General features: G+C 35.8%; 2 protein-coding genes across 2 annotated transcripts; one reads left to right on the top strand and one right to left on the bottom strand.

Annotated features, from left to right (window-relative positions):
• The first annotated feature begins 4,437 nt into the window (after positions 1-4,437).
• Positions 4,438-7,668, top strand: LOC105129839 (uncharacterized). Its single transcript, XM_011032073.1, has 3 exons — positions 4,438-5,182; positions 5,906-6,253; positions 6,352-7,668. The coding sequence occupies exons 1-3, from the start codon at positions 4,724-4,726 to the stop codon at positions 6,979-6,981; spliced, it is 1,437 nt and encodes a 478-aa protein (XP_011030375.1). The 5' UTR covers positions 4,438-4,723; the 3' UTR covers positions 6,982-7,668.
• A 6,024-nt stretch (positions 7,669-13,692) lies between these two features.
• Positions 13,693-15,880, bottom strand: LOC105129838 (classical arabinogalactan protein 9-like). Its single transcript, XM_011032072.1, has 2 exons — positions 15,237-15,880; positions 13,693-14,084 (listed from the first exon to the last, which is right to left on the bottom strand). Exons 1-2 carry the CDS (start codon positions 15,771-15,773, stop codon positions 14,004-14,006), a joined length of 618 nt encoding a protein of 205 aa, XP_011030374.1. The 5' UTR covers positions 15,774-15,880; the 3' UTR covers positions 13,693-14,003.
• Positions 15,881-19,290: the final 3,410 nt, after the last annotated feature.

The raw sequence follows: 19,290 nt of genomic DNA, 5'->3' as shown, positions 1-19,290 counted from the left end.
TATTCTTTTGAGTCGTTCTTGAATATGTCTTCTTTGTATTCAGATAATCTTGATATTTTACCGGTGGGACATCAGTAGGATTTTCTTCGGTGTCTGCTTTTGACTTCCGTTTGCTTTCGAGTCATCTGAGTGAATAATTTTCCATATACATAAGAAATATTATAAATATTTGATTTGTTAATATGAATTGGATCATACTTCTTGATAATATATATGTTGATTATTATCCTTGTTATGATAAAACATGATCAATTATTGAATCTGAATTCTTGATGTGAACCAATATATATTTTGAATTGGCTTCTGAATTGATAGCTCTTCATTTGATTGATATCATGAGTTGAGCCTTGAAATATGAATACGTCTATTTGATTATGATTATGAACCTATAGTATGTCAGTCAGAAGACCCATGCTAACAAAGTAGTGTTAGTCTTTGTGCACATCTTATCTAAACCCTAGTTGGTCGGGTAGTCACCAACCTGTGTGAACTGATCATCCCACAGTACGGAGTCTTATGCTCATTGCATTTTGATTTTCTGACGAGCTTTACTTTATGATATTCTTGTTGCGGCCTATTTGAGAAACCTCCTATAAGAACCTAAAGCCAATTGTATATATATTTCTCATTATTGTATTACCTCGTGTGTGTATATTGAACATTATTTACTCACTGAGTTGTTAAACTCACCCTCTTATTATTTATTTTTTTAGACTTATAACTTGTTAACAAGTCATTTTATTGAACCTTCAATACCTGCTCTTTTGTTGAAATTTGTACATTTGTCTTTATGCCTAGTTAGTGTTCCAAAACTATAAAATTATATTAACTCTTGTATTAAGACAATTAAATTATATTATAAGAAGTTAATTTTGTTATTAATGTTGCGTTGAACGCTAATTAAGTTAGGAGAAGTTTGTATATACGTTTAGGTTCGTATAAGGATGAAACCTTCGAGGAGAACCTTACCTATGTGCCGGTCATGGATCTGGGATTTGGGTTGTGACAGTGACGATGGCTCTTGGTGGCTGGAAGGTAGCTATGTTGGCTTCCTATGTTGGAGCTGGTGGCTGAAAAGTAGATGGTGATTATGGTAGTGGCTGGGACAGCAGAGAGAGAGAGTGAAAAAATTATATAAACCAGGGGTGGAGAGGGTTGTTTTTGGCTAATTTTGGACCCAATTTTTTTCTCCTCTCGATTGTGAAATCTGCTCCTAATATAAGGGTGAAAGAGGGTAATCTTGTCTTCATCAGAGAATAATTTTCAGCCTTTAATTATATTGAGAAGGATCCCAACCATTGGCTCAAAATAGGCATGACGCACTGTCAAATCTACAATTGTAGGCTGCTTGAGTTGACCTATTTGGGATGATGCCACGTCCGTTTCTTTGCTGGTGAGCCGATGACAACCATACCTAGACATAGAGGGATGTCTTATGATTTATTTTGTGCAAGTTTTATCAAATTTAGTGGATGTTAAGTATATTAAATGCAGCTGCAAAATAAGTAATTGGACTAGCTTTTCAAAAAAAATGAAAAAGATAATGAACAGTGCAGAACGACACGACGTTTGACCTCTTTTTTAAAAAAAAAAAATTAAACGACGCCGTTTTAGGTTTCAATTAGGGATTTCTTTGAAGTTCAAAGCAGTCCTCTATCTTTTAATTTTGTGTAATTATCTCCCTAATTGATCCTAAATTTTTTATTTAATGCAATTACACTCTTGCCTAACTTCAATTGGAACCCTGGATTTACATGCATTTAGCATATTAGTCCTTGGTTTTGGATTTATGCAATTTAACACTTAACTGACCACTAAACTTTCAATTGTCTTCAGTTTAACCCCTAGTTTTTGTCAATTAGGCCAGTATAATCCAGTGTCTTTTACAGATTGATCCTTGACTGCGAATTTCTTCAATTTAACCCCTAATTGACCCCAAAACTTTAATTTTTTTTGTAATTTAGCCTCTGATATCAATCAATTAACTTGGTAAAAATTAAATTTGGATCTCTAAAAATTCAAATCCTCTCAATTAAGCTAGGCTTCCAAACTTACTTTTTCACCAATTAAGCCCCAAATAAAATTAATTTGACCCATTTAAACTATAATTAAGTCCTTGCACTTAATTAAATCTTTTAATTGGACCCAAATTAATTTTTAAACATAATTAAAATTCAATTTGGCCCATGATTAAATCAAGTTGGCCTATTAAAAAAATTAATTATATCTTTGGACTTAAATTGTTTATGCAAATTCATCCAATAATCATTTAATTTGACATTGAATTTGCATTTTTTTTTCAATTCTTGAGCATAATGAGCTACAATTAGACATTGAATTTTCTCTAAAAATTATAGCTTGATTTTTTTCTATTTTTGTAATCTTCCTTGATTTGGTTTTTCTAGATTGCCAACCTTTATTTTATTTTTTTATTTTTTAAAAAATTGATTTTTTTAGAGAATAACTCAGAATTGGATTATGACATATAGTTCGTTTCGTTTGAAAACTAAATTATAGGCTATAACTTTACTAAAAGGAAGAAAACTCAATTTTTTCATTGACACATCCAAGACTATTCTTATTGTAACATCAAAATTGTTTAGTCAAATTTAGTCTGACGTTCCCTTGATTTTTAATTTGTATATGGATTTTTAGAACTTTGACTTAAATGAGGTCAATTTTATTGAAAAGATATCATCCTTTACTTCAACTTTCATGAAGAACTTATTCCAATTTTATTTTATTTTTGTCATTTCAAGTTATAAATCTAACTAGAAGTTGGATAATGAAGCCATCTAGTTTTTCAATTTCTTTATTTTGACATATAATGCAATACTTGCATTTGTTTTTCTCATCATTCAACACAATTGCTTCTACTTAATGTGATTTATAATGCTATTTACTTTATCATCATACTAATTGACTAATTTTCTCACTTTTTTTTTTAAACAATCAAAATTATTTTATTAAAATGCATTTAGTTTCTCTACGTTCCTTTATTTATTAAATACTCAATATAACACAAAAATCTTTATAATTTCCAAAAGCTTTGAAATGTTCTTAACATAAAGTGTAACAAACTTTTCTTTAAAATTCAAAACACAAAATGTCTTTTTCCTTTTCATCCATTCTTTACATTTAACACATGTCAAGGTAGACATACGCAAACAATATTTATGCATTGTTTTTATTTTTTTTCAATTTAATCCATTTATGGTCGGCATTAACACACTTCTAAATTCTAGGATTTTTTTCTTCAATAATTCATTATTTTGATTTTTTTATCCATTTCCATGTTAATTACATTAAACAAAGTCAATTTTTCATTTTCTAAATTTTACTCATAAACCCTAACATAAAATTTATAATTTACACATCAATTTATAATCATAATTAATCTAACTTTTATAATCAAGTTTAAAGCCTCTTACATGATAATAAAATGAGTTTCAACTAGTTCGCAAGTTTTTTGACAATTGCTTTTTATCCCACTTGGCCGACCCATTTCAACATAATTTCTCCAATTTCTTTCAATTTTTTCTCCCTCTATCCTTGTCTAGTCTAGGAACTATTCTCTCACTATTTGGGCTAAATTATCCAAATCCCTTCAATTTTATTGTATTTTGTTATTTTTTTTTTGTTTTTGGTGAAAAATGCTTGAAAATCCTCCCCCTCTTTTCTTCTTTCGTAGCCGGCCATTTGAGAGAAATTTTGGGGTTTTTTAAAGTCAAAACTTTAGGTAATGACACATTGACCCAATAGTTTAATTATTTTATTTGTATCCCCATCTTTTCTCTTTTCTATCAACTTATGCTATATACTATTTTTTTTTAATTTTATCCCTTGTCATTTACCTTTATATTTTTAATTTAACCCCTTCAATCTTCTGGTTCATATCTTAATATTTCATATATAATTTAACAATTTTAAATCAACACAATGTTAAAAATCCAAATTAAAAAAATTAAAAAAAAAGAAGCAAAACACTATTAGCTAGCGCTTTGCCTCATAAGCAACAAAGCTTTACTCGTGCTTTTTTTTTTTTTTTAATTTGCTGGCTTGGCCATGCTATATTGTTGAGAATAAAAAAAATTCAGCAAATGCTATCATATTATCACCATTTATTTCCAGAAGACATGGAAAAATAAAAGAGCTAGTTAAATTAATGTACATATTTTTATTTTTAAATAAACGACTCCCAATTACCCCTAATAAAACCTGCATTCAAATCAAAGATAAAACAAACAGGTGCTGCCCATGTCCTTTAATTTCATGGATGTTTATTCAACACAGAGAGCTCTTACCAAAACAGTAAAAGTCATCGAGCCCACTAACCACGCAGACCCCTCCCAAATATGGCCTCTGCCCAGTAACCACTCACCCACCCCCAACCCCCACTCTCTCTCTCTCTCTCTATATATATATATATATATATATCACAAGCTTTGTCACTCGCTTCGGTACACAACCCAATACACACGCTCACTGTCCCTCCCTCTCCCCAAACTGTTTTCCCACTATTCCCTCCCCACTTCTCCACCATTCCCACACCCAAAAACACTCCCATCTCCCATGAAAAATTCTCGTTTATTTCAACAAACTCCCCCACTTAGTACCCCTCACCAATAAAAAAGAAGAAGAAGAAGAAGAAAAACATCTCACGTTCTTTCCTTTTCCTCACCACCGGCGGCTGCTATCATCTCATCTCTTCCCCCTACCAAAGATGGAAAAAAAACAAGGTTTCTTCTCGGCGCTCAAAGAAGAAGTTGTCCGTGGCCTCTCCCCTTCTCGTTCCCGCTCCAACAGCCCGGCTCGAACCGCTTCTCCAATGTCGGGCCTGCTTCGCCGCAAAAAACACAACAAGGAAACTTCCTTCTTCGCGTCGCAACCAGAACCAGTAATCGGGAGATCAGGGAGTTTGAGGCCAATGGTTGGGGAAGCGTTATCTCCACTAATGGAGGGTCCGGATCCGGATGGAGGGGAAGGTGAGCGTAAACGGGTCGGGTCGGGTTTGGGTCAGTGGGTGAGAGGCCAGTTATCAAGGGCTCCATCGGTTACTAGTTTGGCTTACAAGAGGTCTGATCTGAGGTTGTTGCTGGGGGTTATGGGTGCACCATTGGCTCCAGTGCATGTTAGCACTTTGGACCCTTTGCCTCACCTTAGCATTAAAGACACTCCCATTGTAAACTCCCTCTCTTTCTCTTTTTCTTTAGCAATGCACAAACGGTTTTTGATTTATTTTATTTCGCAAGGTTTAACAAAGAAAAAACTGCATTTTTTTAAGTAATTAGTTTTGAGGACTGTTTGTTTTGTGGAGAAGGTTAAGTGGTAACAACTAAGCAGAGTTGGGATTGGACATTGGCTTACTGAGAGTAGTAGTTTTGTGGGTTTCCTTTTCTTTTCGTTCTTTTTAAGTGAATTAAGAATTATTGTATCAGTGAATTACTAGATCCATGGAAAATTTTTTTCTAGGTTAACTTTTTTAAATTGCTTTTTATTTTTATTTTTATTTTTTTGGGGGGCGCCAATATTTTCTTTGGTTGGTAAGAAACAGAGGAAAAGGCAAAGAAATAAAAGTTCATGATGTTATATCTGATGTTGCTCTACAAAATTTCTGGTTGAATCTCCAAAGGTGCTCAAAAGAGTACCAATCTGTTCTTCTTCTGCTGAAATTATTGAAAAAAATATGATATTGTAAGGACTTGTTTGTTTGTTTGTTTTAATCTTTTTTCATGAAAGTTGAAACTGATATTTGCACCATAGTGTGTAATGGGTTGCTGCTAGCTGCGGACGCTCGACTCCATTTGTCTGCACTGTTACTTGGTGTGAATTGTTTTAATTTCTTCGAAAAACAAAAAAGAGTTGTTGCTAATATTTTGTCTTTTATGGGATTGCATTACTGCAGGAAACTTCCTCTGCCCAGTACATATTGCAGCAGTACATGGCAGCGTCTGGTGGGCACCAGGTGCAGAACTCTATTCGAAATGCGTATGCTATGGGAAAGCTTAAGATGATAGCTTCGGAATTTGAAACACCCACGAGGGTGGTGAAGAACCGGAATGGTGCTAGAGGTGTGGAATCGGGTGGGTTTGTGCTTTGGCAGATGAATCCTGATATGTGGTATGTTGAGCTAGCGGTTGGGGGTAGTAAGGTACATGCTGGCTGCAATGGCAAACTTGTTTGGAGGCACACACCTTGGCTTGGTGCACATACTGCTAAAGGCCCTGTTAGACCCTTGCGTCGAGCACTTCAGGTGACGTTCTTTATGCTAATTCCTCCTGCAAACTGTGCTGGGACGTTTACCTTTGTGTTATTAATTTGCTCATCCGTGTATTTTTTATTCTATTTCAGGGTCTTGATCCAAGAACCACAGCAAGTATGTTTGCTGATGCAAAGTGCATAGGAGAGAAAAACATAAATGGTGAGGATTGCTTTATACTAAAACTTTTTGCTGATCCACAGACTCTGAAGGCCCGGAGTGAAGGCCCTGCAGAGATCATAAGGCATGTTTTATTTGGCTACTTCAGTCAAAAGACTGGACTTCTTGTTCACATGGAGGATTCACATCTGACCCGTATCCAATCCAATGGTGGAGATGCAGTTTACTGGGAAACAACAATCAATTCGTTCCTTGATGATTACCGGCCAGTTGAAGGGATCATGATTGCCCACTCGGGTCGTACTGTGGTGACTCTTTACAGGTTTGGTGAGGTAGCTATGAGCCATACCAAGACAAAGATGGAGGAAGCTTGGACTATTGAAGAGGTTGCATTCAATGTGCCCGGCCTTTCAGTAGACTGTTTTATTCCTCCAGCAGATTTAAAATCAGGGTCCTTCAGTGAAGCTTGTGAGCTAGCTCAGGATGATAGGGGAAAGAGGGCAATGGCATTAGCAGCATATCGGGCTAAAGTTGCAGCCCTAGACAAGTCAGATGATAGCTGTGCAGATAACATGATATGGAAGATGGAGGTGTCTGATTGAGGGGTAGGATTGCATTACTACAATTGTTTATACTGGTAGCTAGCTTTAATTGACTAACGGATTAGAAGTTACAAAGTAGGAGTTCAAGTCATTTTTTGGACTTCAGGATCTGCCTCTGTTAATCTGTAAATAGAGCATGATCATTCACCGGCTCAAACTAGGGCCAGGACGAATCTTTATACTCTCAATGCAGGATCCAACTAAGGTGTTGGAGCTCGGTTTTCCAATTAGGGATAGAGCAAATGGAGGTTTAGTTGTAGTTTACCTTCCATGTCTGGAGGAAGGTGTTGAAGCTTTAAAATAGCAGAACTGTTAACCTTCTATACATCTTTACTAATTCTATCTTGAATGCATACAGCGGTGGCAGTAGAAAGGAAAACTGCTTCTGGCTAACATGAGTTTTAACTCGAATGTCAAGTTTGTTCACTTCTGTTTGTGGGCTTGTTAATCTTGTGTGGATGCTCAGTTTTTATTGAAGGGTCTTGGTTTTGAAGGGAATGGAAGTTTCTGGTATCTGATGAAAATGCAGGCAGGCAAAACGAGAACAGCTAGTTTCTTCACCGTCCTGCGTCTGTTTTTTGCAATGCTTTTCCATTGCTGTTGAAAGGGATGTAAACCATGATATTTGTTGATCAAATATTGAATGATTAATGCTTATTATTGTTGAGATCAGCACGTTTTCCTTCATCTCCCTCTTTTGGATCTGCGTGAAATTCAACATTTTAATTCACCCCCCAATCTTTAGAGCCTTTTATCTTTACTAAGCCTGCAACTATTGGATTTTTTTCTTAATCGTCACGACTGGTTCGTTCCCCGCCCGCCCGCCCCCCTACAACCATCTCCATGTATCTTTTCGCAGTGATTGACATAAGTGGCGGTGCTGGACAGCTCAGGAGCACGACGACGCTGGTACCTTTCTGTACACTGCCCCCTTCTTGGTGGGGTCTAAAACTTTTCATTAAAGTCTGTCTGTGTATTAAATTAGAGAACCCATTGACCCAAACGCATCGGCATGGAACTTACATGCTTACATGGAGAGAGGTTGAAAATGGGTTTGCATCGTTTGAGGCAAGACCTGTGCACGGAGCATCATTACAGCAAGGCACGGGGTAAAAGAACTCCAAACCCCATGTGATTTCTACCCCTTCTTTTGCTTTCTCGGCTTTGTTTTAACATCCTGCCTTTTGCAGGCACTGTCTCTTCACCTCTTTACCCCACAGGGTTTTTTAATCCACTTGTGTTACGTTTACTCCATGGTCTAGACAGGGCGAAGGTTCCTTAACGTGTATGTCTGTTAATTTTGCGGTGTTTTTATAAGAATATTTCTTATTTTCAATATTTTTTTTATTTTTAATATTAGAACATTAAAATTATAAAATAATATTTATTTTTTTCATGATGTATGCCCTTTGGTGGTCAGGTTGGCGGTTCCTAATTGATGATGGCTTTTCCTTGCACTGTTTTCGAGTTGATTTAATTTTATCCCTAAATTTTAATAAAATTAATTAAGTATTTTTTTATGATTTTAATATTTCAATATTAAAAATAAAAAAATATTTATTTTATTACATTTTTAATTATATTTAAAAAAAAAAAAAAAACTAGGCATCACAATTAAAAAACTCAAGCAGGGCATGTGATATTGTTACATGGAAGTCTCGAGATTGAATAAATGTAGAAACCAACCTACAGTAGAAAAGCGTGGTTTTATTTATTTATTATTTTCCCAGTTACTTTTTTCAAGGGTTTTATTCTTGATTCGGCCATTATGCAATTTGGGTCTGCGCGGTGGATAGATAATGCTGATAGGCTGTGCTGGGCACCAGCGACTGTCAAACGAGAATGATATCTTAGCTTCCATAACGTCCTCACATTTTCTTTCCTTTTCCTTTCTCTTATTTGGTATATATTCCTTCTTCAGCTAATTGATTCAAGAACCACATATGTTTGCTGCGAGCTCCTTTTGTTTTATTTAATAATTAAATCTGGCAAATCCCTCTCCAGGAAAAAGAAAAGAAAAAAAGCTAACCAGAAAGCTTGGGGAAGCAATCTGTGGCACTTGACTGATAGTTTTAAAACCTCTTGTTTTTAAATCCCGTTCGATTTTCCTCACCATTGTTCAACAAGGACATCTTTTTGGACTTGTTTTTACAGAGGGGAAGAAGGAGGAGCACGGTAAATCTCTTGCTTGCAATAGCCATTACGGGAGCTTCCTTAAAATACGGATGTACCCCTAAAATCAGTCACTCTCGGAGATGACAATTTCTTAGCTGTCTCCTTTCAAAACCATTGTCAATCCATATCAACCCTACCTCTTATGCATGTCATAATTTTGATGCGTGCTTCCTGTTTAATTGGTTAACACGACGATTTAGACACTTTTTTCACGAGTTTGTTGGCATAGAAGCTGCTGGCCTACAACTTCAACCTCCCTTCTTGCCTGACAGAAGGAAAGTATGGCAGGTAGCTACAAATCTGCGTGCTTTAAGTTATCCGTGTGTCTATGTCCACACACACACACACACGTGTGCATTTGGGGAAAGGAGCTTATTCAATATGGGAATGGGAGATCTGCTACCAGTGAGTCAAGATGGTAGGAGTTGAAGGCTGGTCTTAATTAATTGTCTAGGAAGTAGGGATCTATTGAGATTGTTGAAGTTTAAGAGACTAGTCGTACACATAATTTGAGCAGACGCCTCCGTGTTTGTTTATGGGGGGGGGGGGGGGGGATGGTATCTAATTATTCCAGGTATCATTCAGCTAGCTCATCTTCCTAGCGCTTTCCTAGATGGCTCTGTTGATTCTGAAGTTGACTTGAACTACGAATTCAAAAATCTTAAACACCCTGTGCTTCCTAGCTAACATTTACATGCAATTTGATTGCAAGAAAACCAGTCCTGAAGGAAAATAAAAGAAAAGAAATCCCCCCATTTCATGTGCAAGGAAGGGTGAGGATCAAGTGCATAACTCAGATCAACTACAGGTTAAGCTTAATTAGCTGGCATATGCATGGAGGCCGTGAATCTTTCAATTAAAAGTCAAAGATGACAGTGTACATTTTTATTGTACAAGGATAAAATCTTTAATGAGGTACAGGGCTGGTTTGTTTTCTAAAATATACAGGAGCGGAATCTAGAGTGTATTTTTAAAATTTTTTTATGCCATAGCATATGGGAAATGACCTTCAATATTCTTGAATAAAATTGATTTGACTTTGAGAATCCCACAGTATGTTTAGTTTAATAGCGGAAATCCCACATACGCACCAGGATTTTAGGAAACGTTCTTAGATTTCTTTACATTTTGAGCACTCCAAGATAAAAATGCATAGATAGTAATGTCAAGAGCTGGAAACTTTGTATTTGCTGAGGGGGGAAAAAGAATACTACCAAGGCAGTGTCGGCAAAGGAAACCTTGCACCAGATCATGAGCAGTACAAGGAATAGATTGTTCAATATTAATGATAGAGTAGCTGTCCCCAAAAATAGATGAGCATTTATTGAGCCTCTGACTTAGTACCCATTCTTCAAGTGAAATTGCTGTTAAGAAAATAGAGAGAGGTTAAATCTGTATCCAAGCTCGTAGTTGCATCTGTTTCTCTTTATATGTGGACGTACGTGGTTGCATTGCATATGCGAATGTCAGTGAGAGAAGGGAAACACTTGAAAGAGAATGTACATGTGCTTCCCACACATTTGTCTGCACGTCAATAAAGGGTGTCGGGGTTAATTTTAACAGTCCGATAATCGAAACAGAGAGCAATAAAATCATGATGCTGGGCTCGAGTTCTTGTTTGTTTTGGTTTTATGTCCACACTTTTGTAAGAATAGATCAACTCCATCTTTCTTGTCTGGTCTTGTTAAAAATAATGCATGAAAAACGTTGCTTATCGCAATGGTATTTATTCCTCACAGTCCTGTTTCAAGTGCAGCACTGATCGCTAGAGAAACAACCATCGAATTAACCCTTCAGTTAAAGGGCTTAGCATGTCACAGATCCGTTTCCTTCATGATATGCTTGGGCTTGAACATCATCTGTAAATCCCACTGCTCAATTCTTGAGTGGTTATTCTAGGCAGGGCAGAGCTGTCTGGTTCGATATAGATATCATCCGCTAGTCACAGGCGGGTTTGTGATGCGATTAGGTCCCTCTTCAACTGTTTATATCGTCATGCAACGAAGAACATTGTCTACCAGCATAGAATTCTGCAGTAAAATCTAGAAGGACTAAAATGTTTTAATTAAATGGTTTGGAGGAGGTGACATGGAGATCAAGAGGTATGCTCCTCTTTTTGACCACCAGAGTCTAAATCTCAAACCAGACCATGCAAGAAGGTGAAATTCCCATGATTTACCTCATCTTGATGTGTGTGTCCTTCCTTTAATCAAGTCAAGTTTCTAGTTTCATCAAAAAATATGTTTTCATAGATATTCACTCCATCTTTTCCTTCTCGATATTGTAAAGAGTTGAAGTGGGCTGAGACAAATCAATTGCATGTGTGATATATATCAGTGAAAAAACTCTATTCAAATCATTTCTTAGACCGTTGAATACACTAAAATATCCACGTTGCCCCAGGTAATATCAACTTTGAGATGATACAAAGGCAACATGGCACTGCTAGGCTCGTATTATCAAATCAAGAAGGGTTCCACTGACCATGAAGGATGGAAAAGCCCACTGAAGGATTAATCCTGTTTAACGGGCCAGCGGTACTATCTCCGAAAAGCCGAAGCTCTACTTCTTTCCCCCTTTAATTTGAGCTACAGAGGCCCAGTTTCCCTCATTCAAGTTCGAAGACTGAAGTGTTAAATCCAACTCGGAAATTCTTTTTTTTTAAAAAAAAAAAAAGAACAAAAGAATGGAAAATCTGAAAACTCAAGGATAATCTTAAGGTGATTGGGAGTAACCGGTTATGTTTTATTAGTACTTTTCTGAGATTACCTTGAAAAAAGAAGAAGATAGATACAAAAGGGGAGAGAGAGAGGGAGAATGAAATTAATGACTTAAAAAAAAAAAAATATCTACACATGGGATTTATCTCGCTTATTTACATTTATTTTTAAAAAATATATTTTTAAAAAACAACTATTAAGATATTACTAGTTACTCTTTAAACATTATAATAAAATTACATTTATTTCAAAAATAATATAAAAATTAATCATTAAATGATTTATATTATTATATTTCAGTGGACAATACATAATGTTATCCAATGAACTACAAAACTTTTAGCACGGGGGAGTTGATAATTGAGACCTCTAAGCAGTTATATCTTATAGATTTAAACTAGTTATGCAACTTGCATTCTGTCATGAGCAGAGAATTTTCTATATAAAGTCAAAAAATAAATTTAAGTTTATTTTTAAAAAAAATTAATATATTTTAACTCAAAATACCTATAAAACTCCTCAAAAATCATGATAAACCTTAAAGAATCTTTCCTAAAATCAACTCAAATTCAGAGATTTTTTTTATAAACTTTAAAAATAAAGAAAAAAACACATGATATAAATTTCTATAATCAAATAAAATTATGACTCAAATATTATTTATTTTAAAGATATTAAATTAATATTAATAACATATTTTTCTCTACTATTCAAATGCATTTACCTCTGTTTCTTCTCTAAACTAGAAAATAACAAAAATAATTTTTTACTATAAAAACCCTCTGGCCTTTTACTTTTATAGCTAATCTTGTACTTCCAAACCATATAGAAGTGAATTGCCAACGTAACAATGTATTGCCAGTACACAGCATCTTCACCAGATTGACAAGACTAGAAATCAAATTTGTTCAACTCTGTATTTTTATTTTTATAAAAACGTAGTAATGTAGCAAGCCTATTACCTTGTCGTTTAATGGGTGCTCGTGGTTGATGGCAGGATAGGGTAGGATCTTTCAGAGTTGAAGCAAATGCAATGATTCCACAACCTTACCAGAGGCTGGCAGGTGACAGCCCTGCTCGAAACGTTTTAAGAATAACCAATCAGGAGTTAGACTAGGCGAGGGGCACCCACCCTGCGAGCCCTATATAGGCTTGACTTGTGTCCGCCATAAAGAGAAATTACATGAAAAGATTCTTCACTTATTAGTACACCAAACTTAATCCTAATTTATTTTTATTAAAGGATTGTTAAAGGAAAAGGAAGAAGAAGCGGTCTCCGTGATTTTCTCACGGATTTTTTAATTTAATCCTAATTTATTTTTTTATTTTTTTGTACTTTTGTTTCTTATTGTGAAGCACAATTATTTATTATTTATAATTATTTTAAACCAATCATAAAATCTTCGATTTCTACGCAGCATTCTTAAAAGTTAAAACTCCTCTTACATCATCAACACCCTTAAGTCTTACCCTCCTGATATCTCTCTTCCGAGAGTTTCACCTCGCCCAGAAAACAACCTATATTTAATTTTATTTCAAAACCTTAGGTTGGTGCCGGAGAAGAACCCATTAAGCTGAGAAAGGGCCATTAATCTTGATAGCTCTTTAACTCGATCCTGTTTATGTTTGGGATTGATTAAGGGTTATTTTTTAATTCAGAAATATATTAAAATAATATATTTTTTATTTTTTAAAATTCATTTATAAAATGCGTTCGTTTGAGAGCTTGGTATTTTAATGAGACAAGCCTTGGAAGGACCCGTTGTAGAAGCCGTAAGCTATTGCTTATATCGAAAACGCACATGTAAAGAAGAAAGAAATGAAAAATAAATGAATAGGCGAATACTAATTAGGGAAATTTAAATGAGTGAAGGAGGAGACTACCAACGATCCCAGATACAAAATAACTCCCCTCCGATGCAAAAGCTTCCCTCAAAAAATCTACCCAAAGAATCCAACCGAATGTATAACATGTAGCACAGCACAGGCGATTAAATGGCTCATCACCGTGCAGGGGCTAAAATGGCAGCAAAATAATATATGTAGACGACGACCGCTGGAAATAATAATAATAATAATAACAATAGGAGGAGGAAGACGAAGAACTGGGACAAAGAGATGACATGTCTAGAGCAGCAAACAGAAAGCTGATCCAAGGGCCACGCTCACGACCACCTTCTGCAATGGCCACATCTTCTCCGCTCCGCTCTGCCACACCACAAGTTTTGCAAGCAATCAAATTAAAACATCAAAACGCAACATTTATATAGGCTTGAAAGGCACCTCTAGCAATGCAATGAAGAAAGCGCACGTAAATCAAAAGAAAAAAGAAAAAAGAAAGCGTGGGAACCCACAGTCGCATATTCAAACCTAGTTTAGCAGTTAACTGGGACCCACTTAACTTTAAGGCCCAAATATAAATCATTTAAAGCCCGTTAAATGTAACCCAGATCAGGCCTTGGGGCAGTTATCTTGAGCCCAGAGATTTTACGAGACTCGAATTTCTAACCCCCTTAAATCAAGGCACTAAGATCGATTTAATTCATGTTTTAGGACGTATGACCCTGCACTAGAGCAGAGGAGGGGTGGTCCTCCCCCCAAGGACAGTGCAGGCAGTCCTTGGGATTCTGTGTCTCGTGCTCCTCGTCCACACAGAGACTTCAGTGACCCTTTAAAAAACTCCTCGTTTCCTTGGCTTAAATTATGGTTTTTATTGCATTTTGTCAGCAATCACGTGAAACCACCCGACTGCGTTATTGCAACGACACTTGCCCTTTCAAGTTTTCCCTAAAAAGAGAGAAGATTTACCTTCGATTAAATAGCGTTGATTCCTCCACGTTGTTACATCAAGCCCGATCAAATCAGGTCAAACACTGACTTTTTAAATCAGGTCTGTAAACTACTGATTGGTTCACAACTCTTAAGCTTTAATGTAGTTATATCCACACCGGATAACAGCCCTAGCAAACAGACGCACAGAACCAAAGCCAGAGACCGTCGAGGCCGCTTTGGGACACCACAAAACACAAACGATACTCCAGCTTACAACAGCAAACAATACTATATTTTCTCTACATTACGCCGGTTCCTAACTAAATCAACTACTCCGTGTTACAATGACACCAACCAGGTTTTGAAAAAAAAATAACAACGCGATATTCATTTAAATGCAAGAGATGAGCGAGGTAGATCTGATATTAAAATCACCGATAAATTAATATGACTGGTCTGTTTTCTTCTCTTTTTTTTCTTTTTAATAAATGAGTGTTCATATTTGTTAAATCCAAACGGTAAAACAAATTTACAGATGAGTATTTCTATAAAAAAAATGAGAACATAAAGGGGGATCAAAGGACTTACCGTATCGGTTCCCACGGGTCCAGGAGAAGAAGCACCCAAACTTGGAGCAGGAGCACCGGTTGGTGGAGCTGGAGGACTCGATGCCAAGGGAGATGGAGCTGGAGCCTTCAGCTTAGGCTTGCTGGGAGCTGGAGCTGGAACAAGAGCTGGCGGAGCAGCCAATGGAGCTGGTGGAGGAACAGCTGGAGGAGGGGTTGCTGGTGGTGGAGAAGCAGGTGGTGGTGTGGCGGGAGGAGGTGTTGCTGGTGGAGGTGTGGCGGGAGGAGGTGTTGCTGGTGGTGGGGTTGCGGGAGGAGGGGAGGCTGGTGGTGGGGCCGAGACCGGAGGAGGTGTAGCTGGAGGTGGGGATTGGGTGACTGGAGGTGGGGCTGACACTGGTGGAGGAGTGGAGGTTGCTGGTGGAGGAGAAGTAGTTGGTGTTGTTGCCGTAGGTGGTGCTGGTGTTGCTGTTGGTGATGTTGCTGGTGCTTGACCACTAACACCAGCAATGACAATGCAAATCAAAGAAAGAAAGATCACAGCGTTTCCACGCACCATTTTTGTCTAGTTCCGAGTCTCTCTCTCCCCGGGCTCTTTTGGGTGTAGAGGCTTGGAGTACTGACAAGTGAGGAAGTAGGGAACGGAAGGGAGGATGATAAATAGAGAGCGCTAGGAAGGTTCGGAATTTTGAGAGGGATCGGTGGGCCCAATTGGGTACCAAACAGATCTGAGGCGTCTGATTACGAAGTTTGATGTGGGACCAGCATGCATGTGATTTGGATATGAGATCCGGGTGACACGTTGATGGCCAGCTCGGTGGTTTTTTTGGGTTGTTGTCTAGTGCCTCGGTTTTATGTTAGTGTTAATGATGATTTTGGGCTTTCATTAGCTTTGGGAGGGGCCCCTCTTAGTGGGAGGGGTGAAAGACAGGATGGTAGAGAGAGCCTTTAATATATGATTAAAAAAATCATGATCATCAATATGTTTGTTTGTTAGAATGATTTTCTCGTGTCCTTAAAACGGCGATGGATTTGTCAATCACTGGTTTTAGAAGGGGGAGAGAGCTGGGATGACTCGAATGTGACATAATATCCTTTTTTTTTATTTAGATCCTCGCCGATTAATAATCTGTCATTTCGAGAATGATAGGATTAATATCAAGGTTTCGGATGTTTAAATAAATGATGTAAGTGGATCAATTTACAAAATTAGCCCGGCAAATATCCTTTATTCTCCTGGCTTTGATTTCCCTAGTTTATCGCCTGCCAGTTTAATTTCTTTCGTCCACCCAGCCACATTTTTTTTTGTCAAATAACACAGACGATACATTGCTTGCATCTCTGGTATTCGGTAATCTAAGGTTTGTTGGAAAAAAGGGTAGGGTTTTTTTTAATTCAAAAACATATATTTTATTTTGCTGAAAAGCACCTGTTAAATTACTAGACATCTATATATATTTTTTTGTATTTTTGAATAATTACAAATCAATTCAAAAACAAAAAATCAACTCAAAACCTACAAAATTTCTAAATTCAAATTTATCTTTACATGCAATCATGTGGGAATCAAGAATGACATTTTTAAACCAGTAGGGGTTGTGGCTCAATGGTTATTGGAGTCATTCTCTTTCATTTGAATATATTTCGAGTCCCAGTGGAAGTGGTGCTAGAGAGTTCTTCTTTTCGAGTCTATATTGGGTTCATCTCTGCACAGTACGTCTGTCACTCTCACGATGCGTTACATGTTCATTGAGTTTGCAGGGTGTTCAGTAGACTCGGGGAATAATCGAAGTGCACGTAAGCTGATCCGGACACCCCAGTTATAAAAAAAAAATGACATTTTTAATAGCTGGAATTATTATCAATTTATTTTTTTTATCATCAAGACCTGATAATTTTTCTCTCTCGTCTCTCAACTCAAAACTTAAAAAAAAAATAAAGAAAAACAATTTACACCAAATTTGAATTCTTGAAATATTGAGGGACCTAGAAAAGGAGGGTGAAGGTGAATTTTTCAAGCAAATTTAAAAACCTGCTCTCTTTTACTCTATTTTTTTTTTATCATTTCTTAGTAAAAGTGACTTAAATCGAACATTAATTTGATCATAAAAGAACTTAACTGAGCAAGAAAATAATTTCAGTAACCAAAGTGAAAAAATAAATTACTGTCCATAATGAATATTATATGCGCGTGTGACTAGTGGTGTGAATTTCAGTGATTTATCCATGCTTTTTAGTGTTATTTTAATTTTTAATAGAATAAATTATGATTACATTATGTTTTCCTTGGGTTCATGACACATCGTGCTCTGGGGTTTCAATTGAATCTGGAGAGGAACCTTCGTATAAAAATGTTGGAAAAATTATACTCAATCACTTTTATGATTAGTTTGTTGATTTTTGCAATCAATATTATCTATTTCTTAATACTTGATGTGTTTTTTAATTAATTTCTATGTCTTATAGTACATTCTTTTATAATTGGATTCAAATAAACTCGTATCCAATCACAAAAAAAAAAAAATCTTCATAATGAAAATAGCATGCAAGTAAACCTCACATTTCTTCTAATCTAATTTAGTGTTAAATATTGTGGTACGAAGTTTTTTTTAAATTAATTTTTTTTAAAATATATCAATAATTTTTTACTTATTTTATAGCAGCACATAAAAAAATATTAATATAATATATTTTTAAATAAAATATACTTTAAAAAAATTAAAAAATTAAAAGTTCCTATTGTAAAAGGCAAAATCTCTCAACTTGCTTGAGCAGAAAGGTCTGAACAATATCAGTCACATTGGTTTTAATCATGTTATTGAAGTAGATTTTTTTTAGGAAGCTTTTTTCTTTTTTAAAATAAAAATTTTGAATACTTTTTTTGGTTATCTATTTTTAAAAAAAATTAATTTTTTAAATTAATATATTTTTTATATTTTTAAATTACTTTAGTATGCTTAACTTAAAAATATTTTTTTCAAAATTAAAAAATATTATTAATATATCTTTCTAAATAAAAAATATTTTAAAAATAACCACAATTATACTCCAATCACACCCTTATTCGTATCAAGATGCAACAAAACCTCCATCTTATTTTTTCTTGTCTCTTCTTTTCAACTTCTTACCGCACTGAGCCAAGCTAGCTAACACTTAACTTCGCTAGTAAAGAATCAACAGGGCTTGTCTACAGGATTATGATTAGCGGACCCTGCCTTCCTTCATATGAGCTTGTCCTTAATCATAGCATCGCCACTGGACTGGCACTGGCAGTTGTTTATTTTACGCTGAAGTTTTGTCTATAGCCCACCGACTGTAGATGCTATGTAGGTGCACCGCCTCTTTTGTGGTGGGCCATGCTGTGCTGTCTCGCCGTGATAGCTGCCCTCGAATCAACTTGAATGCAAGATAATCTTCGACTATCTGTAATGTTAAGAGTTTGGTGTGGTTCTTAAAGAGGCACGTTTTCTTTATTTGATTTCTCGATTCAAGTCTCGTGAATGGTATTTTTAAACAAGATTAAAAAAAATTTTAATGAATTCATCAAGTCAGTATAAAAGATGTGCTGTCAAAGCTATTAAAAAAAATCAATTTTAATCAATATACAAACTTACATGATAATACTCTATAATGAAAAGAATAATAAAAAAAATTCTTCCAACTTGTCGAAGGATTTGAACAATAAACACTTATAAGTGGACTTAGAGATGCAAGTCATACAGATAAACTGATGACAACGAGAGCTGAATTTGTAAGATTTCCAGCAACGACACTGTAACCAGGCCTCGCAGAACAACGCCCTTTTTTGGGTATGTCCTAAAAGCCTGTTGAGTGAGATGGATCCTTAAACTTGGTTGACGTGTGTCGCCCAAATTGGTAAAGAGTTTCCAAGAGAAAAAATGTTTTTTTATAAAGAAATTAGTATAATAATAATAAATTTTTCATAAAATAACATTATTTTAATTGTAATTTGATGATATAATACAGTTCAATCAAGTATAATATGTTAAACTCTAATCTTTTATCTTAACATGTTGATGGATCATATCTAGTTGTATTAATCAATCAATAATTTT

Source organism: Populus euphratica, unplaced genomic scaffold (assembly GCF_000495115.2).
Source record: "Populus euphratica unplaced genomic scaffold, PopEup_1.0 scaffold34.1, whole genome shotgun sequence".
Classification (NCBI taxonomy): Eukaryota; Viridiplantae; Streptophyta; class Magnoliopsida; order Malpighiales; family Salicaceae; genus Populus; species Populus euphratica.
The sequence above is the reverse complement of the archived record's forward strand: the minus strand, read 5'-3'. Positions and strand labels throughout refer to the sequence as shown.

What these genes read in the sequence shown, in the direction of transcription:
- LOC105129839 (XM_011032073.1), top strand. Translation starts at nt 4,724, where the DNA reads ATGGAAAAAAAACAAGGTTTCTTCTCGGCGCTCAAAGAAGAAGTTGTC. An exon ending in GCATTAAAGACACTCCCATT is followed by an intron (nt 5,183 to 5,905) that starts GTAAACTCCCTC and finishes GCATTACTGCAG; the next exon opens with GAAACTTCCTCTGCCCAGTA. An exon ending in CCTTGCGTCGAGCACTTCAG is followed by an intron (nt 6,254 to 6,351) that starts GTGACGTTCTTT and finishes ATTCTATTTCAG; the next exon opens with GGTCTTGATCCAAGAACCAC.
- LOC105129838 (XM_011032072.1), bottom strand. Translation starts at nt 15,773, where the DNA reads ATGGTGCGTGGAAACGCTGTGATCTTTCTTTCTTTGATTTGCATTGTC. An exon ending in GACCCGTGGGAACCGATACG is followed by an intron (nt 14,085 to 15,236) that starts GTAAGTCCTTTG and finishes GTGGTGTGGCAG; the next exon opens with AGCGGAGCGGAGAAGATGTG.